Source organism: Euprymna scolopes, chromosome 21 (genome assembly GCF_053919585.1).
Source record: "Euprymna scolopes isolate OS-2025 chromosome 21, ASM5391958v1, whole genome shotgun sequence".
NCBI lineage: Eukaryota > Metazoa > Mollusca > Cephalopoda > Sepiida > Sepiolidae > Euprymna > Euprymna scolopes.
The window spans coordinates 25,411,067-25,437,077 of record NC_136502.1 but is presented as its reverse complement, the minus strand read 5'-3'; the positions used below and the strand labels follow the sequence as shown (position 1 = coordinate 25,437,077).

Below are 26,011 nucleotides of genomic sequence, written 5' to 3'. Positions count from 1 at the left end.
GAGATGTTGCGAGTTTGTCTCTGCTTTATCGTTATTTTCATGGAAAGTGTTCGACTGAGCTTCAATCCATGGTCCCCCCTCGCCAAACTTTCACATGAAACACTTGTCTAACTGAAAACACTATAAATAATTCCCCCCACTCTTTATCTGTGCCTAAACCTAAACATAGATTCCATGAAGAAAACTTATTTCTTAGAAATGCACACCTGTGGAATTGTCTTCCGTTTTCCTGCTTTCCTGCTTTCCAGCTGACATAGATATGGTTGTCTTCAAGTCCAACGTGAACAAGTTCTTGATGAGCTGTTTCACTTAAGTTTACAAATTTACCAAATTTCCATTACTAACGATAACTATATTGTCCAATTGACTACTGTACACTCTTTATCCTTATCCTCGAGTGGTCTCTGGGCCTTGATAAGTGGTTATGTCAATGTAAAAAAAAAAATATTAAACCTCAGTTACTATTTTTTATTAATGATCTGGCAAGACCACAGGGGAGGCAACCGAATCAGAAAAGCTAAAGCTGGCCAGCAAGATACTATATATACAAATGTAGGCAAATTTCATTTGTTTGAAAATATAGGTCCTTTTTTACCAATTGTCATAAAATTTTAATCATAGAATAGTTCATAATCTTCAAAAAGTCTTTCATGTAGTCTAGTCCCATAAAACCAAAGATATGAGCATTTCAATATTCAATTTCGCTACCAGTATATATACATATATATATATATATATATATATATATATATATACACACACATATATATATATATATATATATATATATACACACACATATATATATATATATATATATATATATATATATATACACACACCACCACATATATATATATATATATACACACACTATATATATATATATATATATATATATACACACACCACCTTTTTTTGGCAATTTTATAAGTTCCAAATCTCAGCAACTATTAGTCAGAATTTAACAAATGAAGGCTCGTTGGAAAAGTAATGACCTGAGTTTTGTACTGGTCTATGTGACATTTGCCTTTAACATTGCACGTTAAGGGGATCATCCAGAGCCTATTTCTTAGTATTTTTTTACAGTCATAAAATATTTCAATCATAGTCATTTGTTTTCCTAGTTTTGCATATGAATTACAAAATATTTGATATTTCCTTAAAACCTCTGACCTTGATAAAGGGGAGATTAAAACTTGCTGCTACGGTTTCAAATGATTTGAAATAACAGCAAAGAGAGACTTGATTTCAAATATTTCTCATATTTTATATCTCCTTTTTTTGCTTTTCATACATAAAGTAAATTTCACAGTGTATAAGGATTATTTGATACTGGAGATATTCATAATCATACCCTATTTCCAAAAGAGGAGAGATATAACATATGAGAAATATTTGGAATCAAGTCTCCTCTTACTGTTATTTCAGATTATTTGAAACCATAGCAGCAAGTTTTAGTCTCCTCTCCATCAAGGCAAGAGGTTTGGGGGAAAAAATATATATATATATATATATATATATATATATATATAGTGATGGGACAATTCCAATATTTTCTCGATTCTGATACAATTACCAATTCTATGCTAAATTCCTTATTCCAATACAGATTCTTTATAAATCTCTAATTATTTAACTATAAGACTGTTATTTTTCCTGATTTTCATAAAAACACATGTTAAATTTGCATATATTTTCCTAAACATCAAAATGCACTTGTGAGGAGTGATCTAGCGATTTTAGCTTCACTGGTGGTTTAAAAATCAATAAATATTTATTATTTCATCATTATTACCAGCAATGGAAGATTTTACTTTAAACAAAATCAAATAAAAAAAGACAAAAAAATCGTTTTGGCCGATTCCAATACTCCCAAATCTTCCGATTTTTCAGATTCTGATTCTGATTAATCGTCCCAACACTAACATATACTCGATTGAATATTTGCACAAAAGAAAAGAGAAATGCATTGTTATGTCAGAGTAAAAAATTCAGTAGTTGTAATTTTTATTTTGTTAAACTGGCAAACAATTTTGCATAGTGTGTCATATATAATAGACCTAGCTCTGTTCATCTGATCACCAACATTACAGAAATTGAAAACAGGCAAATTTCTTAATTCTCAGAATAAGAATATTTTTTATTGATCAAAAAGACATATACACATATTTGCAAATATATAATATGTACACACATGCACACATAGACACAAATATACTCAACAGTAAATAAATAAATAAATAAATAAATAAAAGTTGTTAGCTTAATTGAAGACAATACACATATTAAATTGATTTTTAATCCAATTCAGTTGCCATAAATTATATTTTGTTTTTATGAATGAAAAATACTCACACATATCGAAGCATAATTAATGTCCTATTTTTATTAAGAATGTTACTTTTAATGTTTTCAACATTTTCACTCAAAGCAGATGCAAGAAAATCACATTTCTTTTACAATATTTATCATTTGATTATGGTTTAATAGCAATGAAACCTAATCATTCAAATAACTCAAGTTGATTGTCAGTATCCATCAAAATTAACCATGTATTTTGAAATCTTATTGACATCCTATCCACTTTGAATACTAAATGCATAAAATATATTTAAAAAATACCGAGTACAACAATTTGTATGACTTTCAATTGTAATAAGACCAATGGTTATGGGAATAGATTAAGCAATGGAAATATAATCACCGAGATTTTGTAAACATATCCAATAAAAAATGTTTTACTTACATTTTTTAAAGTTTTTTTTAAAATAATTTTAGAGAATATATTTTAATTGTTAAACATGAGAGAAAATAAGAATTAATGATCAATGTAAATCTCTTACGATTGCTGCAACTATGAATGAAGTGACGAATGAATCAAAGAAATCCATTAAAACTCGGTTAAAATACAAAACCTTTCTGTTTTCTGTTGAATCTAGTTGAAAGTACTTTTAACTCAGTTAATTAATCCAATGATCTCCATTACATATAAAATCAATTTTCTTAACTTTTTAACTATCTCAGGTGAGGTTTATTGAAAACTTTCATAAGACTGGTAAAAATACATGTTCAATTATCATTATATATATATATATATATATATATATATATATATATATATATATATATTGAGTGATTGACTGATTGATATATACATTTTTAAATACCCAAGATGGTTTTTTTATTTATATTTTCATGTTTAGATATAAAAGTAGTTAATAATTAACAGTTATCACTAAAATCATAATAGTTAATTAATGGGTATCACTAAGAAGTCTCCAGCTAAAAATACACACAGATATGAATGATAGATACATCATTGAACTTATAGTTCTGATTACAAGCATAATAGAAAAAATAATGCATTTTTATAAAGTATTACTTCTGCCAATTTATTTTTAAAATATGTTTGTTTAATATTTGCTAAGATGTTTTTTTTAATTAACAAATAAACAGATTAGATTGACGGTAAGACACAGAAACGTGTTTGATACAGATTATAAGAGATGCTGTCTAAATAATCATATTGTGTATTTACTAATAATAAGAAGAGTCAATATTTTGATCTTTGCTTTCTGGGCAGTATGGCAAGAATATGTTGAAGAGATGATTTCAAATTATTGATACATTTTAAAAGATATGATATTCTCACAATCATTTTAGTATTCCAATCATTCATTTTCATGTGTTTATATGCAAATTTAGCAAAAAGAAGTCTCTGGTTATGATTGTTGTATTAACTGGAGAAATATCACTTTATCCCAGTCACTTAGTAGCTGCTGTGAAAAGCTTTGTGAAAGAAAATTAACAACTCGGAAGTCACCTGCAATATACAAATGAATAAAAGGTTTTGTTAGATTTTACTTGAATTCAAATAATATAAATGAATGTTGACAGAAAAAAATTGTTTTATTCCTTAATTATCATCAATTGCATCAAATTTGTAAATGATTTTATTTTTGTAAAAAAAAAATAAGGCATAAAATAGTGCTTTAAATAGTAGTGTTAAATAATTATTTAGTGTACAACTTCTAGAGGAAACCTCACATAATGAATGAAAATATTTCTATTATGATTCTGCTAAAACAATTACCATAAGCATTATAGACATATCATGTTTTTTTGTTTAATTCTATTTTAAATGAATGACCTAATAAATCTGTGAAGAAAGATAAAATAAACTGATATTGCTAACATTCACAATGAAGATTTTAGTCACAAATTATGGTAAAAAAACTATTTCCAAATAATAAACTGTTTTGAATGCAGAATAAAAAACATTTTTTTTAGTTTAAATTTGTGAATAAATACTTGAATATATCTTTTTTGAATAGAATTATGTTAATGTTCTAAATGTTATGAAGACAAATACGATGGGCGTGTAATGCCCCTGACCCACTTTCTATAGCAGTAGAGCAACGAAACTTGGCACAGTTATTAGTCTTTCTCTACATAGGAACCACCCAGAGTTATGCATTTCTCCCATCGTTTGATGCAGCTCTGGAAACCGTTTTTGTAGAACACCCCAGGTTGGTCCTCCAACCACGACGTGACTTCAGAAATCAAGGCTGCATCATCTGGGAAACACTTTCCTTTCAAAAACAACTTCATGGCTGGGAAGAGGTGAAAGTCAGAGGGTGCAAGGTCAGGAGAGTAGGGAGGATGGGGAAGGATTTCATAACCACATGCCCGTGCTTCTGATCTGGCGACATGTGAGTTGTGGATCGGAGCGTTGTCCTGTAGGAGGAGGGTACCTTTGCTGATCTTGCCCTGCCTCTTGATTTTGATAGCTTCCCTTAATTTCCTCAAAAGTGAAGCATAATAGGCTCCTGTAATTGTGGTACCCTTTGCCAGGAAATCTGTCATCACTACTCCGTCCTGGTCCCAGAAGACTGTGAGCATGACCTTGCCAACGGAGGGCTGCACCCATGCCTACTTTGTAGGTGATGAGTCCAAGGTCTTCCACTGCATTGACTGGGCTTTGGTCTCTGGATCATAGTGATGGACCCAGGTTTCATCTTGTGTAATCAGTCTTTTGAAAAACTTTGACTCATCTTCTTGGCACATCTCCAAATTCATCCTCAAGCACTCGACGCGTTCTCGCTTCTGGAATGGTGTGTGACCAACTTGGAAATCCATCTGGCAGACACCTTATGCATACTAATCTTGACATCTTGGGCTATTTGGCGAATAGTAATGCGCCGATCTTCCAAAATGGCAGCCTCAACTTGATAGACATCAATGGCAGAAGGGGGGGGTGACCAAGTCTGGGAGCTGTTTCCACAGACTTCTGGCCATGTTTGAATTCACGATGCCAGCGTTTTACAAGGTCATATGATGGGGCATTATCACCATAAGTTTCTTTCATTTCATCAAAAGTCTCCTGTGGTGTGCGTCCTTTCAAATACAAAAACCGGATCACTGCTGGACATTCAACAGGTTCCATTTCACACCTGACTCAGTTCAAACACCTGTAAAACAGAAACCACAGTTCAGAGCTGTAATTTGCCACATAACCCGTAAAGATATAAATCATTACACATGCAAAATTTAATCTAGATCAGACAACTGGAAGTGGGTCAGGGGCATTACTTATTGCATGCCCCTCGTAGATAATATTTATTTTACAGAAGAGGGATTAACAGTAAAAAATGTTACATCTCCTAATATCGGTTAAGTATCACCTTTCATTTTTACTAAACCGAGTTTGGCAGGTAATGTCGTGTAGGGTGAAGAATGTCATAAAGGTGAAGTGAGAAAATATTAGAAAGAAAAATTTAACAGAAAACAAAAATACATTGAACTATAAAATACTCTGATGAGTGATGGTATCACCTAAACCAAAACAAAAAATGCTTAATTCCACACCTGATGTTGCATGCTATCACTATCAATACAAGAAGGAGAGTATTTAACAGTTGTGGGTGCTTGTTTGGAATAACAATGAAAATCGAAAAATTAAATTTCAACATAAAGGAATATCATCTACTTTAAATGTCATGTCAAAATTAGTAACATATTACTACATTAAATAAAACATTTACTTTCTCGATCCAGTGATCCACTATTATTATTTGTAATTTAAACAAGGCAAGTAACTCATCATTTAGAATCTGTTTATTATTTAAGTATAACTTGCAGTTTCTTTAGAAAGCAATTTTCATTAATAATTAATTTTCTAATTTAACATTTTTCATAATTTTTGGATATGTTACTAATTCTGACATGATTATTAAGTAGATAACATTGTTTTATGTTGAAATTAATTTTTTTTTTATTTTGTTATTATGGAGATGAGTGCTGAACATCCATCAAGTCCTCACTCATCCATCTTCAGTGTAACAACAAAGCAATGATCAGATGATATGCAACATTGGGTCGAATTAGACCTGACATATCAGCTCTGTTATCCTATTGACAAGATTGAATAGCCAAAGCTTGATAAACTACTGATAATCAGTCAGCTACATTGATTTGAGTGACTCTTTAACAAGAAAATACTGAGAGCTTGAGATGGAGGCCTCGAAAAAAGTTGGATGAAAACCATCAGCCAGAGCATAAAAATTGAATGGAATTAATCCTCAAGACCAACAAGTTTAGAGACTGAGATTGCACAATGTCAAATCTCTTGACCAAAGAAAATAAGACAATGATGGCGATGATGGAGTTAAAAAAAAACAAAAAAAAAACAGGATAAATAGATCAAAAGAGGAGAAATAAAGTTTTCTGGTATCTTTTCAATTTTTGAAATGATATTATGTAATTAAAGCTATTTGCAAATATTGCATTAACCAATTCTATTTTGAAAACCAGGCAATATAAAAATCAAGAACTTACCATAAATATTCATGAGGTGATGAAAAATTCTTTACTGGAGTCAGTGTTTCTCATGAACTTTGTGTAGTGAAAAAATAATATATTAGTCCTATTTGATTACTTTTTATTTAAAAATTAGGTGTCATTATCAAATAGTTTTTCAAAGGGACAAAATTTTCAAACTATTTTACAGTCATTATAAATATAGAGATAATACATATTAAAATGAAAAAAAAATCTGTTTTAATTTATTTTAAAATATTAGAAATTAGTTTTGCTTTTGATTAGTTGTTCAATCTTTTTAAGAGTATATATTACATATGAATTTTTCAGTTGTTTTAGTTTGAGAAAACGACATCCCTGTAAATATTTTACAACTAAAATTCAGTTTAATTGTCAAGCTTGAATACCATTTTATAAACTAGTTAAAGATCCAAAAATTAAAAATATAATCCCCTTTTTCAACAAAATTGTAGAATAATCTGTAATAGACTATTTCTTTATTTAATTTGCTGAGGTTGATCGAGGTTCACAGTAATAATTTATAGACTGTCACTTGAAAACAATTTTTAAATAACATTCTTTATAAATGAGAGATCATAATTAAATGTTATTAAATTTTCTTTATTTTAATTACAAGGTGTTTGAGACAAATTTGATAAATTTTTGGTATTCCTTCATTTCAGTATAATTTTAAATATTTAATGGTGCTAAAATGCAACATATAGCTGTTTCTCTGTATTATTGATGGTTTTGAGAACTGGAGATCATAGATAAATGGAAAGCACTGGAATATTTGAAGAGAATAACCGATATCATGATGATTCTTGTTGAGTTATTTTGAAATTTTAGCTGCAACTCCGTGCTCCTTGAAGACGTTAAAGACTTTAGAATCAGACGTTAAAGAGCTTGAGAATCAGAGTGGACATTTTGCGTTCACAATGAAATTCATAGAGAAGTTGCCAAAACAGATGCAACAAGATCTAAGTAAGGTAATGTAAACCTCAGTGATCAAGATGAGCCTCTGAGTGGCAACTATGAAGAAAGTGTTGAATGAGGATCTTCATTACTCCTCATACAAGAATCACAAAAACCAACTACTCATTGGCAAGGCTCAAGAGAACCACCTTACAAAAACCAAGAAACTCATAAGAATATCAAACCACTCACAAGCTGAAAATTTTGTTATTCTTTACAGGAGCAGTTGCACAATAGATGACTAACTTACAGTCTGTGCAATGTCCAGCATGTCATGAAGATAAAATTTCCTCGAACATTGTCATGGAGCATGTTTTCAACAAAAACCATATTATGCTGCTGCCTTAGATATTTAAATGGTGCTCAGACTAAATTCAGATAGCTATATGGAGTTTCTGTCCACTGTTGTCAAGCACCAGGTGAAGAATGTGATTGTGAAGAGGCCATATATGTGGCAGCAGGACTCGATTCCATATCACACTTCTAGGAAACCCGGAAGTAGCTGTCTAAGAACTTCTACGATTTCACTAGCACCAACATCTGGCTTCCAGTTTGCTTGATTGCTGCCTCATATGTGGAGCATGATTAAAAGATACCATCCATACCACTTGCAACACCAAGAACAAGCTGATTTCTAGGATCAACTAGTGTTTAGCCATTTTTCAAAGGACATTGTGAAGGCAGCGTGCTTATTCAGGTGAGCTGTATTCAGAAAAAAACTATCTAAGAGATGCACTATGACTTTTTTTGAGAATATACCAATGATTAGCCAAGATTTGATGTTTTCTTTCTTTTCCAGAAAGTGCCAAATTTGTTACAAACAATAGTTTTGTATATTGAGATGAATTACAAATAAACGATAACTTCAATCGTTGTCAGAGAAGCATCTTGAAGTGTTGCTTTCAAATGACAATACATCGTCAAATACACTCAGAAATGCCTGAAAATTAATTCATTTTTATTTTTGACTAGCCTGGGTACCTGGTGTTGGCTGGGTGTTTGGAGATTTGTGTTGAGCAAAAAAAAAAAAAAAAGTGGTAGTAGGCAAGCTTGAACCTATACTGCAAAGGAGGAAAAGAATGTGAAAAAAAAACGTAACATCTTTACCGTTGCATCCATCACCACACTGGAAGTGGCGAAGGATTAAATTAAGGCTAGTCAATCGAAAAGAGGGGATGATTTTCGAAAATATCTGTGAAAAAAGCGGCCCCTCCCTGTAGAAAAGTACCCAGTTAAGGGTGAATGTATTAATGTTTTTAGCCAATTTTTCGATATTTGTCGTCCGAAGGGTCGAGCTTCAAAACGATACTGATCTTGTGAAAATCTGTCGCCTCTGTTGGAAGTTTTAGGCAGACGTACATACATTTAAACAGACAGGTGAGATTTATATTATAAATAATGTCTTTTCAAGAGTACTTTGATCAAAATATGTCACTTCTAGCTTTACATTAAGATTTTGCGATATTTTTCTGAAAACCTTATTTTCTTTCTAAACAGCTAAACAAGGAAACGAATAATATATCATGAATATGTTTCACTTTGGTGTCATATAAGGACATTTCAATCAGCACTTCTCAAAATAAATTGGTAATTATTTATTATTTAATTGGAATTCATTATTGAGATGAGTATTATTTATTAATTTATTTATTGCAGACTACTAGTCTGCAATAAATAAATTAATATATAAATTTATATTCTTTTTATTTGGGGAAAGATTGAAACCAAAATATACATGAATATCTTTGGCCTTTGGGGCAAGATCAAAGTGTAGTATCTGTTCTTCAGATGCTGCACTTCAATTTCTTGTTCTCTCTCAGTGGAGCGAAATCCTTCATGACTGAGACAATTTTTATTTTTGTTCCTTTTCTCCACGTTAAAAAAACGACCCTGGTGTCTAACTTTGTCCCATGGGGAGGCATTGTAAATAGGATCTATAGAATTATTACAAAAACAAAATTGATTTTACAGTGCATAACCTGAGTGACTCCATTGACAATTTAAGGTACTCATTAAATATGTTTATGAAAATAATTTCAGACAATCATTTTATATTTCACATCAAAAAGTAATGATTATATACATAACAGAACAAACAAAAAAATAAATGTATGCTTGTGCACATCTAACAATTAAAAATGTCTAAATATTTAGACTTGATCAGAAAAGTATGAAAATATATCAGAAATATGAATAATGATTACTAAAAAAATATTTTTCCGATTTCACATTAGAATTATTATTTAATTTATCTGAGATGAAGACAAACTTATTTTACACTTAATGGTCCCAATAATTACCAAGTTTAGGAATGAAACTAATTTAAAGATGAAACACTACAAAGAATGTTGTTTCTGTATAGGTTCACATCTGAGGATAATTTATATTTTTCTTAGACTGGTACTGGAGGCAATGGTCGAGAATTATGGTAAGTGTTTCCTATTAAACTTGTTGCTTGCTCTTTTATATCCTTAATGTCATTGTCTGCAGTCAATGATCTGGAATGAGTCCATTCTTCTTTATCAGACTTGCGTACATGTGAACCTTTAGCTCTAATTGTGGAGTCAGTTGTGTAGTTGATAAGTTGTCCAGTGAGCCTAGTGTCAGTATTCTTTAGATCAGTGTGTGATGATGGTGGAGGATTGCAATATTGGTGTGGATACATTTCTGAAAAAGACATGTACAAAAATAGACTTTAATTGACAATGAAATTATAATTTCCATCAATAGTAAAATCTATAAAAATACAAAATATGAGGTTATAGTCAGCTAACATGCTTCCTAACTTCCAGCATGGTTGCTACTGGAAGTGGTGACAGAGCAAATCAGTTCCTTCACTTTTATCATTCAATATTTTGATTGTGAAGCAATTTATTGAAATAAAATATAAGAAAAGGACATTAATGAAAAGTATACAATAAAAATTAACAAAATTATACAGATAAAAAAAACAACACAATTAGTCTTTATTTGCACTTTTAATAACAAAATTAATAAAATAAAAGTTTTCATATTTGAAATTTATAAGAAATATGTTGTTTTTTTTTTGTTTTTTTTACATAGCAGTCACCACTTATCAAGGCCTGGAGGCCACTCGAGGATAAGGGTTAATGAGTGTATAGTAATCAATGGGATAATATTGTAGTAATCGTTAGTAGTGGAAATCTGGTAAATTGAATTACTTACGGGGACAGATCAACAAGAATTTGTTTACATTGAACTTGAAGACACCAAATTGTAGTCAGCTGGAAAGCAGGCAAATAGAAGAGAGTTCCATAGGAATGCAGTTCTAAGAAAGAAGCTTTGTTCATGGAATATACATTTAGGTTTAGGCACAGATAAAGAGTAAGGGAAATTATTGATAGTAGTTTCAGCTAGACATGTGTTTTTCATGAAAGTTTGGCAAAGGGGGACCGTAGATTGGAGCTCAGATGAACACTTGCCATGAAAATAACAATAAAGCAGAGACAGGCTCATAATGTCTCTTCTGTAGGAAAGATGTTGCAGAGAAAAGAAAAGGGCATCTCCCACTAAGCTACGAAGTCTTTCTAGCAGCTCCTGCCCATATGTGGTAACAGTACTCCATCCTTGGACGTACCTGGCTTTTATATAGGTAGAGAATTGCATCAGCAGTAAGATATCTACTGGAACGATGTAGAAGGATCCCACCATTTTTCCAACGATCTTGCCAACGGATTTGATGTACATGTTCCATTTCAGATCAGGAGTAAAGATAAACCTCAGAAGCTTGTCAAAACATAGAGCCTCCCCAAGACGAGAGCCATTCATTTCAATTGATGCCAGATGAGGATCAGAGCATTGATGATGTAAAGATAGAAGCTTGGTTTTAGATGCATTAAAAGTAACCAACCACCTCCTTCCCCATTCCACCATGTGCTCAAGATCAGAGGATAGAGAAGCAGAATGAAATTATAAAAATGTTCTATTTTTAATTTAAAAAATAAGTTTTTTTACTTGAATTCATATAATAAATATGTTTATGAAAGTATAAAAATAAAATTATTAAAAAAGCAAAATAACAAATGAAATTATTGAAATAAAAATAATCAAATTTCAAACATCATAAAAAGTATCCAATGCATAATATTCCCAAAATAGTTTTTAAAGATTTTAAAAGTGTTTTCAATAATACTTTAAAAAACTAATTTCAATAATTGTTAATTAAAATTAGATCAAAAAAACTTTTCAATGATTATTTTAAAAAAAAAAAAAAAAAAAAAAAAAGAATGATCGGAAAAATTTAATAAAACATGAGTACATGCAGAGGGGAGATATAGGCGTAAGAGAAAAAAACCAAGGACCTGATTTGCCTTGTCCCTATTTCCGGTAGCAGTCATGCTGGAAGTTAGTAAGTATGTTAGATGACTATAACCAAATATAAAATATTATAAAGCATCAATCTTCAAAAGAATAAAAATGGAATACAAATAATGAAGTAATGTCATACTGCAGAAAATATTTTCTCATAAGTATAATGAGAAAATATTTTCTCATTATACTTATGAGAAAATATTTTCTGCAGTATGACATTCATAGTTTTTAAAAAGTTTATGCATTTAAAACAACTTACCTTCATTTTCTCTTGATACTGTATCATTACATTTACGATATTCATTGTCAGTGTGTGACAACTTAGCTGAACGCCTTGTAGAATAGTCTGCAGATCTGACAGTAGTTTTTCCATACTGCTTCCGACTACTGGGTACTGATATTTCTTTCACATACCTCTATAAAAAAATAAATTATAGAAATAAAGAATTAAAGTAATTCCCTAATTGAAAGAATTTTTCTTTTGTTTGTTAATTGCAGTACTCCAAAGGATGATGTAAATTTTGACCTGACCAAAGTAAGTATATACTTAGTATAGGTATTTTGATAACCTGGTCATTTGGTGGTTTCATACTTTTTATACGATTTTACCATGTCACCACTAACTAATAAACATTATGTTTTCTTAAATGGCTTCTATTCAAGTATATTGAAATTGATAACCCTTTTGATGTTGTTGCAGTTACAAAACATTATTCAGAAAAGTATGCGAGATCCAACATAAAGTAAAATAGATATTCCTTTCATATATAAACTAATACAAGGCTTAAAAAAAATGATTTTTTGTAGAGTCATTAAACATTTGCTTTTCTGTTTAATCAAAGAGAACTTTCTCAATTATACTTATTAAAATTTTATTGAATAACTGAAAAGAAAACAGTCACATTATTTTCTATTAACATTCTGAGGCAAATTCCATCATATTTCTGCAATGTGAAGTGATATTGAAAAAGAGAAAAATTTATCTTAAACATCACATTAATAGTTATTAGTGAGAAGAAAAACAATAATCGAAATTTCATAGGAAATGTTTAGATGTGAAAATTTCTAAAAAAAAAAAAAATTTAACATTTTTTTTTTTTTTTTTTTCAAAAAGATTTTAAATCAGTTATTTAATATAAAATAAAAAAAAAATAATGCTTACCAAATGTGCTTTGTCTAATGACTTGTAAGCTGTAGATAATTCTGCATATGAATCTGTTTTTGGTCTTTCATTTCTTAAATTTCCCAAATTAGTCCAAGGATTTTCCAGGTAAGGTGAATAAATCAAATGTTTTTGATCACTATTCAGTCGTTTTGAAAGATCATCTTCTTTGTAGGAATCATCTTGAGAATTACAAAAACGTAAAGCACACACTGAGATTAAAGCTGTAATAACGACTGCGATTGTCACTGCTACAGACACAATGATAATTGCTGAAGTCAGGTGGATCTTGTTATCTTTTTTGATGTTAACAGCATTTAACATTTCTGATGTCTTATTGCTTACGGTCAGTGTCAAATATATAGTAGTTCTGGCTGATAGAACTGGGCTACCACTGTCCTTCACTAGAAACTCCAGCTCATATGAGCCAGCATCTTGTTGGCTTAGGACATGAGTTGAACATAACAAACCAGTGTACTGGTTGATGCTGAATATCTGTTTGCTATTGCCTCTGATTATTTCATATTGTAGAAATGCATTCTCTTGACTGTCACTGTCTGATGCCTTTATCTGGCTGATGTTCTTTGTATGATGCGGGTAATATGTTACATCCATATTATAAGGATTAACACTGGGAAATGTGAAATATGGAGCATTATCATTTTCATCTCTCACCTCAACAATCACATTCACTGTGTTATTCAGTGAGGGTTTACCATTATCTTTGGCCATAACCTTAAATGTGTAAATGTTTTGGAAATCATGGTCTAAAGACATTAATGTTGAAATGAATCCATCATCAGCTACTTTGAAAGGTAGAAACTGGTTATTGTCATTAGGCAGTAAAGAATATGTCAGTTTACCTCCAGATCCTAAATCTGGATCAGTAGCGTTTATATAACCAACAGGAAATTTAGAGTTTTGGTTTTCATTAATAAAGAATTTGAATAGTTGCTTAGCAAATTGAGGCTGTTCGTCATTGATATCCATTACTTTAACAGAAAATTTACTCTCACTTTGCAGAGGAGGAGTTCCTTTATCTTGACAAATGATGATAACATCATGATGATCTAGTGTCTCTCTGTCTAATGGCTTCTTCACTATAACTTGATATCTCTTGTTATCCAGGCTTCGAAGTTGAAATTTGTCATGATCTAACTGACATGTAACATCTCCGTTTTCTTTTAGATCAGAGTCAGTGATTTTCACATATGCAATGGAACTGCCTAATTCCATATTTTCCAAAACGTTCACTGTATTCAGAGTTGATGATGAGAAAAATTTTACATCAATTAATGGTGCATTATTTTGTTGGTTCATCACATTTACTTGAATCATAGCAAGGGAACTCAAAGATGGTGTTCCTTTATCTTTAGCTTCCACGTATAAATGATGTACTAACTGTGTGATTAGCATGAATTTTTTCTTTAAATAGATCTGACCAGTTCTTTCATTCAATCTAAAGTGACTTTTTGCTACACTTGATGTTTTTGTACTGAAGCAATACATGATTCTACCATTTTCACCAGAATCTAAATCTGTAGCTGATAAAATTGCAATTGAAGAAGTTTCACTTGGTTCATTTTCTATTGTGACATTGTAGAGATTTTGTGAGAAGACAGGTGGGTTATCATTCACATCTGTTACTGCTATATGAACACTTAAAACATTTTGTTTTTGAGGAGATCCTCCATCTTTAGCAATCACTTGAATCATGTAAGAATTTTTCTGTTCTCTGTCAAGTCTTTCTTTTAACGTAATACCCAGATCTGATGTCCCATCAACTTTCTTAAGAACGGATAAATTAAAAGGTTCATTTTCTAGCTTTTTCAGTTCGTATGAAATCTTGGAATTTGAAAGGCTCACATCCTTATCAATAGCACTGGGAATTGATATTTTAGTGCCGACAGAAACATCTTCATCAAACTCAATGTTAATCTGTCTGTCTGGAAATTCTGGTTGATAATCGTTAATGTCATTAATGATAACTTGGACTTCTAAAATCTCCATAACAGTTGTAGCTTTTTTGATTACGATTTCAATCATTTTATAACATTCAACATTGTAAGTACAGAGAGATTCTGCATCCAAGATTTCAGTAACATACAGTTCACCTGTCTTTTCAGAAATGTAAAACATTTGGGAATTGCTCTGTTGAATGAGACTAAATCTTATCATGTTTTGATCCTTTGGTTTTATTTTCTTAATCAACTGTGCATCAATAGAAATATTACCAAGATAGAAATTCGGACTGTTCCCTTCTGCAACATTGTAGGTGAGGTGAGCACAGTTGCATATGTGCAATATAAACGGCAAGATACTTATCCGCAGCAACATTCTTTCAATCCAAAATATGTAACATCCGAAGTTACCAAAGGGTTAATTGCCTCTGTAATAAAATATTAAGTTAGTATTAGCATACAATGACGAACTGTTTTTAGCAGTATATCATTATTATTCAGAGAAATAAAAGAGTAGATATAAAAATTATTCAGATATATTAGTGTATAATTTTTATTTGTTAATAAAGTTTTTTTAAAAAATGAGGAATTATAAGGCATTACTGCTAGTAAATAGAATATAAATGAGCACAGCTGATTATCTCCCCTTGAACGTCTCCAAATCAAAAAAGATTTCTATCATTTTTATTTTTTAAGTCATTGATTCTAATGAAGAAAAATTAAATAACATAACATAAAACTAACTTTAAACCTCTTTCATTTTTTCAAATGTCTTTAAAATGCAGGGAAATACTTTGTTTTCGTTTTATTTTTTAACTTAAATAGAAAGTATAATTACAGTAAAACCAAACTTAAAAGCGGAATAAGAATTAACATTCTGGATTTGAAATCTCTGTTGCTTTTAAGTTCGCAAATTCTCTTTTCAAAAGACGTCACTCGATATAGTTATTCGATTTGTAGTTTTAAAATTACATTACAATTTAAAATCTAATAAATTAAAAAAAAAAACATAAATAAAAATTTAATTTAATTTTGTCAAGTTTTATATTTGGATCTATTTTCCTTCCCTCGATGTTACTTTTTTTCTAATATCAATTAACAAAGCAAAAATCTAAATAATAAATAAATCGTTTATGTAATTTAAAAAAAAAATTACAAGTAGAATAATCGTGTAGTGAGACTATTAAAGATGTGATGGTTGGTTCACTCTGCTCTGCTCCTAAGAAAAACACCATAAAATATTAACTTAATGATATTACTAGATAACATTTTTATTTATTTTATTGTCAACGTTGTTGAAAATAATACTTTTTAATGCGTTTATCTAACAGCAAATTTCTCAGCAAGTTTATTTACATCTTTTTTTTATCATAAATTTTAAACTTCATTACTTAATCTCTGAAGCTCTAAAGTACAACAACAAAGTCAGCAAAAAGTCTTCGGACGTTTTAGGTCGTTTATTTACAAACAAGACGATTTTTGTGTTCGTTTCGAAAGGCCTACTTCTACACTAAGGTTGAAAAAGACACCATTTGGTATTTTTTACAATCTTCCCCAGCGTAGTATAAAACATCCCAACCTCCCCATGTTAAGAATGGCTTTCGGCATAAACACCCCCAAGCTCCCCATGGTAAGAACGATTTTCGAGGTTGGGGTGGGTGCTGGAGCAGGCCGTAAAAAAATACCCACCATTTTTATTACGCACAAATAACTTTTTTTAATCGAATGTGTTTTACGCTGTGTGAGAATGTTGTTATGTTGAGTGACTTTTCGAAAGAATGTTCTTGTCTTATTATTTCATTCTCAATTGACCTAAATTTGATTAACTCTTATGTTTAAGGACAAAAAAGTGATTTTTATTTTATTTATTTTTTTTTATGGATGACGCGATTTGTTTCTTCGATTCTTACTCTTTTCTGAATATTTTCTGTTTAAAGAATTTATCTAAATTGATATTTTTTATGATCCAGATTCCTGAAAATAAATAATTAAGAAATAATTTGGGTGACTGAAATAAGATTTCAGAAATTATACAAGTAAAGTTCATCTTTTTCGAGTTCAAATATATTTTTTGTTTTTTTCTTTAAATTCAAAGAAATTTTTGACAGAGCAAACTTAATTTCACAGTGAATTATTTATATACAATTTATGAATTATAGCAAACATTCATGTTTATTTTGAAATTTTTTATTTATTCCGTGAAACGAGTCTTTCAGGATGCCGCCATTATGACGTTCTAAGAACCGATTGGACAGCTCGTTGTGCTCAGAACATGTCTTCGTCGTTTGAAATAAATCTTTTAAATTAGATTTTTTGTCGTTTTAAAACCTGATTACTAAAATATTTTCTTTAAATGACAATTTCTTTATAGACTTGTTTCGATGTCCCCCCCCCCACACACACGCACGCATTCTGCCGTATTGGTATATGGCAATATGCATTTTTATTTGTTTATGTAGATATTTTCTTAACTAAAACTTAAATAAAACATTCGTTTCTTTTTAATTGGATCAGTTAAAAGCCAAACAACAAAAATGTTGAAATTAAGAGTTAAAGATCTACATTTTTATTTATTTAAAATGTTTTTACTGTGCGATTTGTAGTTTTAAAATAACATTACAAATTAAGATCTAACCAAGTAAAAACAAAAGATTTTAATATTCACTCGTAAATAAAAGGACAATCTATTCAGCTTTAAAATTAGTCGGAAAAATAATTGATGATGAATTAAATATTTAGAATCATATTTACTTTGTCTTAAATTTCAATGTCATTTTCAAAATATGAGGGAAGACTTTTTGACGCTAAAAATCGTACACAACCTAAAAGCACATTGTTTCTCTGCGTTTTGTTATATTTTTTAATAAATTTCTCAACGAAAAAAATTACATTTTTAACATTTTGCTTTTTTTTTTTTTTTTTTACTTAAAACAATAAGCATTTTATTTAGTTTTTATATCTATATATTACCATCATAAAAAGCAATGCCTTTTTTTTATGGTACATGAAAATATTCCTGATAAAAACTTAATTTTTAAATAAAATATAAAATATTAACTTTGTTTTAGTAAAATCCACAATATTTATTAGATAAATAATTTAACTGGTTGAATTTTACAATAAGTCGTACGTTTACATGGGATACGAAATCTTGCTATGACATTTATTAAAACTAAAATTATTCAGCATCCACTGAAGATTCTTAATAATTTACCTACTTTTCAATACAATAGAATTAATAAAATATCTTTCCCCAATATTTAACCAAAAAGCTAAGAAAAATAAGCAATTATATAAAATGAGGATAACGAGATTATGCTAGTATTTAAGATTTCTTCTTTAAAAATAAATATTTCCAGTTGACTTGAACTCTGAAACTGCAGAATGTAAACAAAAACAATATGGCGGCGGCGTGTTCTTGAAGAATTCAACGCAATTTATTTTAAGTAACATTTATTCGCGAGTTTATTTAACAATAATCGATGAAGAATTCGTTTTAAGTTTCGAAATCGGAATGTAGGGAAAAAAATTATAACGCTAGCTGTTACTCCCTCCTCCCTCTCTGATGAAAAATTCCTTTTTTGTTTGTTTGTTTTTTTGCTTATATAATGTGATCTTGTACATATCGTAGTCGTGCGTGCGATGCGTATACTATACTTCTCCACTTTTTGCGCCATGCTAAACTGTGTCGGGAGAAAGTAGTTAGGGGTAGGGGTTGCGATCCAGTAGCAGCTCCTCTCCTCTGCAGCCATATGTGCGATGGCGGCTGTCAGTCGTCATCACGAAATGTACTCGACAGCCACGCGCCATCGTGAAAGGCACGCTTGCTTAAACGTGGCACGCGTATGAGAGGAGGGGATATAAATAAAACCTTTGCTCCCGCCTTCTTTCTTAATGTAAACATTGGCACACTTCATGTCTCAAACTGAAACCCAAACCTAATCTTCTTTCCTGTTCTTTTTTTAATCATAAAATGCAGTTTTCTTTTTATTATTTTCAAAATAAAGTGTCAGTTTTAAGTTATTTTAAAAATTATGGTAAATTTATACAAACACCGTGACAGCGAATTAACCCTAACCCTAAACCCTAACCCTAACGCTGTCACGGTGTTTGTATAATAATACCAAAATTATTTTTAAACTCTTTATTGAACAAAAACATTGTTACTACTACTATGCAAATAAAAAGCCCAGATGTTGTTCAATAGTGAAAGAAACGCTTCCGTTTAAATTTTTGGTGATACGGAAGAACAGGCGACTCAGTCCGCAGCAAACAATGTGAGATAAAACATTCGCATAAAATATTTTTGGTACTTCTACACTTTGTCGCCGAAACTGGAGACGCCAAATTGATTTATTAAAATTATATTTTCTTACACAAACTTTTCAATAAATGTTTTTATAATTATATTTTGATAAATTTTTATGCAGTAAATGTTTTGGTTTTCAAATGGTGCTCGAGTTTAGACAATTATGATCGTCATTTTCGTTTTCTGTTTTTTTTGTTTTTTTTAATAATAATAATAATTATTTAAATAATAATAATAATTATTATTATTATTATTATTATTACTACTACTACTACTACTACTACACTACGTTTCAGGAAAAACTTTCGCGTTTTCATTAATTAAATCGAAACATTTCCAATTAAACAGTTCTCTTTGACTTTATTTACTTTTTTTTCATAGTTCTTTCCGGAAGTAGTTTATATCTAGTTTAATTTTTTTGTTGAAAATACTGATTTCTCCCTTGGATTTCAATGACAGGTGCGCGAAATAAAATGGCGTCTCCAGTCTCGGCGATAAACTGTAGAAGCACTATATTTTTGCGTAAAATATGAAATAAGTGTTTCATTGTTTTGAATTTGTTCCCAATTCCTAAAAACCTTTACCCTAACTTTTTTGCTGAAAACGAATATAACTTTTAAAAGTGGTGTGTCGTGACTACAATATGGTTGTCTTCAAGTCCAACCTAAACAAGTTCTTGATGAGCCGTTCCACTTAAGTTAACAAATTTACCAAATTTCCATTACTAACGATTACTATCTTGTTCAATTGACTACTGTAGTACTGTTACTGTACACTCTTTAACCCTTATCCTCGAGTGGTCACTGGACCTGGAAAAAGTGGTGATGACTGATGCCTATGTAAAAAAAAAAAAAAAGTAGGGATCAGTTTTTTAATATAAATTTAACGTAAAATGAGCACCCTTTTTCTGACCACCTAGTAGTAATTTCTTTTTGTTTTGGGAGCTGCTTGAAAACTTTTCTGGTGAATTTTTACTTACTTTTCACCTAACAATCACCTTTAAAATGACGACTTGTATAAGTTTTCGGGTATGCTGAAAACGAATATCGCATTTAAATTTGCCGCAAACGTAGTTTTCCAGATATTAAGCAATAATTTCTTATGTTATAAGTGGTGGCCATTTTTGTACGTGAAAGCGCGCGTATATTTTTATGATTCCCCACTTTTTTTATTGTAACAAAATTGATCACATTAATATGACAAGATGTAGTTTACGGCGACTATTAAGAGAAAACCAACGATATTTTCATTAGATGAAAACATTTTAAAAGCTGCGCTGCGCTGCGGCAACATTTGATTTTAATTAAATATTATGGTAAGGTTATAAAAAATTCTATTAATAGTCGTGTACAAACTACATTTTGTATAATCAATGTTATCAACTTTATTACATTAAAAAAATCGTCGCGGCTTTTTTTTTTTTATGTTTTGATTCAATAAAAATATATTAATCGAGCGTCCTAAATTATGAGATGAAAAAAAATAAAGGAATCTTTTAGTAAAAGAGAGTTGTCTCCCTTTGCACAGTGAACTATTGTAAAACAGCGCCCAAAAAAAACTTCACAATGACGACTTTAGTGGGTTTTTTGGGGTGCTGAAAACGAATATAACATTTAAAAGTGGCACAGAGATATAGTTTTCATGATATGAAGAAATTACTTTTTCAAAAATTAGATGAAAACATTTAAAAAAAAAAAGCTGCGGCAACTTCTTAATTAAAAAAAAATAGTAAATGTTATGATAAGGTTTTTAAAAAAAATCTCTTATACTCGCTTACAAACTACATTTTGTATTATTAATGTGGTAAATGTGTAGTTTAGCGGCGTAAATTATTTGACAGACAAAAAATTATTAAAACTATTTATTTTTATATAAAACACATTATTAGACCCAATGGCTAAAATAAAACCAGAAAAATTTTCAGTTTTATTATTTTTTTCATCATTTTTATTAGACTAAATGTACGACATTCGAGGCTGCCATATTGCTTCCCAATTTTAGCCTTTTTTACACTCTTTCATGGAACTGGCTGCTATTTTTATGTAATTAGAGCAGAAAGGCCAATCTGTCAAACCTTAGAAAGGCCAAGTTTTAAAAGCAATAATACGGCGGCCTCGAATGTCATACATTTATTCTAAAAAAAGAAAATTAAAAAAAAAATGAATTTTTTTTCTGGTTTTATTTCAGCCTGTGGGTCTAATGTGTTTTATATAAAAATAAGCAGTTTTTATAATTTTTTGTTGGTTAAATAATTTACGCCGTTAAACTACACGTTTACCATTAATGTTATCAACTTTGTTACATTAAAAGAATTCGTCACAACTTTCTTTTTTAATGTTTTAATTTAAAAAAAAAAAAAATATCGTTAATCGAGTGTCCTAAATTATGAGATGAAAAAATGAAGGAATTTCTTAATAAAAAAGAGTTGTCTCCCTCTGCTCGATGAACTATTGTAAAACAGCGCCGTTTGGGGGGGGGGGTCTTCACATTGACTGAGTTAAAAGCACTCCTCCTATGTTAAGAATTACTTTCTAAATTTGCTTGTGAATGTAAAACTACAGTGCCGTCAAAGAAACCATGAAAATTAACTGACTGGAAACAAATCTTGTTAATGTTTTGTTTTTTTACAACTCGTGTTTACTCGTATGAATTTCATCCACGTGACCAGAATTTTGTCAATAATTTTTATAAATTTTGGACAAATTAGTTGTTTTTTACAATTTAGTTCAGTTAATAATTGAGTGACTAACCAATACTGTACTAATTTAACTTTAAAAGATACTACATATAAATTCGATTTAAAAAAAAAAAGACAAGAATCGAAACAAAAGTGAAAGTAAAAAGACCCTTTACAATTCATCTGGTTGATTATATATGAAGCTATCTGATAAGGGGTTAATTAGGGAGAGGATAAGAAAAGTACATTCTTGCTCATTGGTTATTTAAAAAAACAATACTAAAACCGTCAGTCAACCGCTGATGACCTGCTATTTTTTCTCTATTATATTGAACCAGTTGCCAGTGTATAAAAAAAAACAGTGTTAAAAAAATAAACCGACTGAAGATTTTGTAGAGATAAGTTTTATTAAAAGAAAAAAGTTCTGTTCGTTTTTGTTTACATTCTTCGTCAGCTAATTGTCGCGTTTCACGATGAATGTCCTGGGAAAGTCACTCCCAGCTAATGTTTACCAGTATTAAAATATTCTATTATTCTAGAAAACAGCCAAGTTAGTTTGCATATCTCAAAATTGGTAAACATTAATCAGAAGTGACTTTTCCAGGGCATCCATCGTAAAGCACAAATATCCACTCACGAAGAATATAAACAAAGATGGACGAAACTTGATTTTAACAAAAAGATGTTACACGGGTTTCTTTTGTGTTTAACATGTCTCCGTGCAACGTCGGATAACCTTGCTGGTCTTAAGTAAAAAAAAAAAAAAAAAAAAAAAAAAAAAAATCTCCCATCTGGCATAGAAGTAAAGAAGTAGACAGAAAAAAAATGAGGAGGGGCAGGGGACAAGCTTGGTTAAGTCACTGTCACTACCCTTTTCCCTACTAGCTTTCCCCTAGTCAAGGACCTTTCCTTGCCTACTCAACCTGCTGCGTAAATGGGTAAAAAAAAAGGGGGGGGAGGGGGACAGTCGCGTGCCAGCTGTGTTATCCATATCAGCAATAAAGCATCACTGACTTCTACACCCCATTTCCCTTTTTGTTCCCACGTGGAAAACGTTTACCCTACTTATGAAACGGTCCCTTGAATAAAGAAGAAAACGAGATAAGAAAAAAGGTCAAAAAGTAAGGGGACCTAACACTGAGAAATGTTCTTTGTCTGGCGCGTGCCAGGGTAATCTGATATGCTTCTCCCAAAATGCAGCCCAAAGAATATTTTTTTAAAAATACCTATAATTTGGGGCTGTCACTTTTTTTTATTATTTTTTTTTTTTTTAAGGTTTTGAAAACTTCAAATTTCAAAATGCTTACATAAAATGTATCTTTTTAAAGATTATTTTTTATTTTACCTAAGTTTAAATAAAATTTAATTAATATTGAAAAATATTAGAATATCATTTTTTTAATATTGAAACTAGATCTAAAAGTTGATAAATTGTAAATATTTACATTGCATTTCAATTTCAAAGCAACAGTTTTCTGTGGATCAAGTTTTAATAAAATACAGTTATGTCATGCAAAATGAATTTTATCCAAATACTGATAAATGTTTATATTTTCTTTATTATTATTCTAACGAGTTAGTAAAAAACAAAAAATGAAGAAAACAAAATGAGTTTTAATTTTATATTATTTTCAGTTTAACTACTTTCACCTAATTGGATATGTAAAGAATAAGTATTAAATAATGAAAACCAAAATCACAAAACTTTCTTTATAATGAGACAATGTTATGTAAAAGTATTTAGAAATCATCACTAAACAATATAACTTGAATGAATTGACACGTTAGCATTAAATATATTAAAACACATTCATAAAAAACTCACCTAGGATTCAGTATGTAGAATATAAATATACCCTTTCTTTCATTCAGTCTTTTAGTATTACTTGAGGTGACACTGGAAGGTGCTTGTCTTTGTGTGATTCACGTGAGCAGGTCCTACTTTATGTGCTGTCTGATTTCTAATCATAGATGTGTGTTTCTTTGGGGTGGGAGCAACAGGAAGGAACTCAGTACCTCTGGGGCAATTTACTTTGGTTGAGAGATTAAACAAATCAACGCACACACATATACACACACATACATATTAACAGGAGGAACATTTGTGAAAAAGGGACATTTTTATAAAACTATCTAACTCAGTAATTTATTTCTCAATATGCATAGTTTTTTTCCATCATTATATCTTTTTTTTTTTTTGAAAATCAACTTTATATAAAAAAAATTGAGAATGCAATTCTAATTTTATAACTTCTACGCAAAAGAATGCTTTTGTGAAACAATTTTTTACAAGTTTTGCAGTAAGTCTGAGTGTATTAAAATTCAAGTTTTTTTTTTACTTAAAGACGTTATTTGATAAAAGAAAGGCTATTTTTAATAACTAATTATCATTTTATTTTAATGTTATTTTTATCTTGTCATAAAGCTTTCTAAGAAATAAGAAGAATTATGAAATATATTGAATGCTAGACATTTCAGAATATTATTTCACTTTTTTGTTTTTGCAAAGAGAAAAAGTATGTACCTGTTTTTATCATATGTCTATGATTTAAAAGTAGATTAAAAAATACTTTGCAACACTTTTTATTGATTCATTAAAAGAATATTTAATTAATTTTATAAAAAATATTCTCTCTGAAATTTATATCTGAATAAAATGTTTGATTGAAATTCTTAAAAGTTATGTTACCTAAAGTTGCAAATGGATTATTTGATAGAGCATGAAATGGATAAGTATTATGTAATGCATTTACTGAAGAGAGCGATGAAATGCAGGTGCAAATGAAAAATAAAACAATACAAGATTGATCTTTAAAACAGGATTCAAACATACAGATCACAGCATTGTTAATTCAATGGATTTCAAAAGTAATTACATTTGGATGAATGTGCATTCTTCAAAAAAGCAAGTGAATAAAAATAGAACCGGCGTTCCTTGATAATGTGATACAAATTAAATATAAAAAAAAAATATGCATTTATATATAATTATAAATAATTTATATATATTTAAATATATCTTGATTTAGATTTAGCCTTAAGTCAGTCACAGACCAATGAAGATAGATTTAAGGACACAATAAGATATCGGTTTATTTTACTATAAATTTTTCTCAAAGTGAGGCATTGAGCAAAAGTGTAGTATAGTTAACAACAAAAAAAAAATGGGGGAAAAAAACAAATATACAACTACTGCTAAACGATAGAAAATTTAATATGCTTTCGACCTGCATAGTTGGAAACTTCTGAAAACTTTCTTGCAAATTTTGTTATTTCAAAATTTGTTTCTTTACTTAAACGTAACTGATTTTGTCAAACAAAGTTAGTGGTCGAGTTTTCTTTTTTGATAGTCGCTTATTTCGAACTTAAAATATTAAAAAAAAAAAAAAAAAAAAAAAAAAACTATTAATTTATTTATTGTGGACTATTAATCTCATCTTTATTAGTTGTTGTTTCACGACGTTTCAGCCAACTATTCCTCTGGCCTTCGTCAGGTGGTAACCGCGACGTATAGGAAGTTTGAATCTCCTAATTGCATTCTCAGCAATCACTGCCATCCGTAGTTGTTGTCGTCTCACCACGTTTTGGCCAAGTAAGTCTCTGGCCGGCATTGGATAGGATTGAAACCGCTATCTTCAGACAATGCTCATCTGGAACCGTAGAGATTCAACGTCTCTATCAACTGCGCCAACAACTACGGAGGGCAGTGATTGCTGAGAATGCAGTTAGGAGATTCAGAGTTCCTATACGTCGCGGTTACCACCTGACGAAGG

At 30.2% G+C, this 26,011-nt stretch overlaps 1 protein-coding gene across 1 annotated transcript; it reads right to left on the bottom strand.

The window, feature by feature from the left end:
• Positions 1 to 9,506: 9,506 nt before the first annotated feature.
• Positions 9,507 to 15,735, bottom strand: LOC145242931 (protocadherin beta-15-like). Its single transcript, XM_080106040.1, has 3 exons — positions 13,292 to 15,735; positions 12,389 to 12,545; positions 9,507 to 10,464 (listed from the first exon to the last, which is right to left on the bottom strand). Exons 1-3 carry the CDS (start codon positions 15,626 to 15,628, stop codon positions 10,190 to 10,192), a joined length of 2,769 nt encoding a protein of 922 aa, XP_079962166.1. The 5' UTR covers positions 15,629 to 15,735; the 3' UTR covers positions 9,507 to 10,189.
• Positions 15,736 to 26,011: the final 10,276 nt, after the last annotated feature.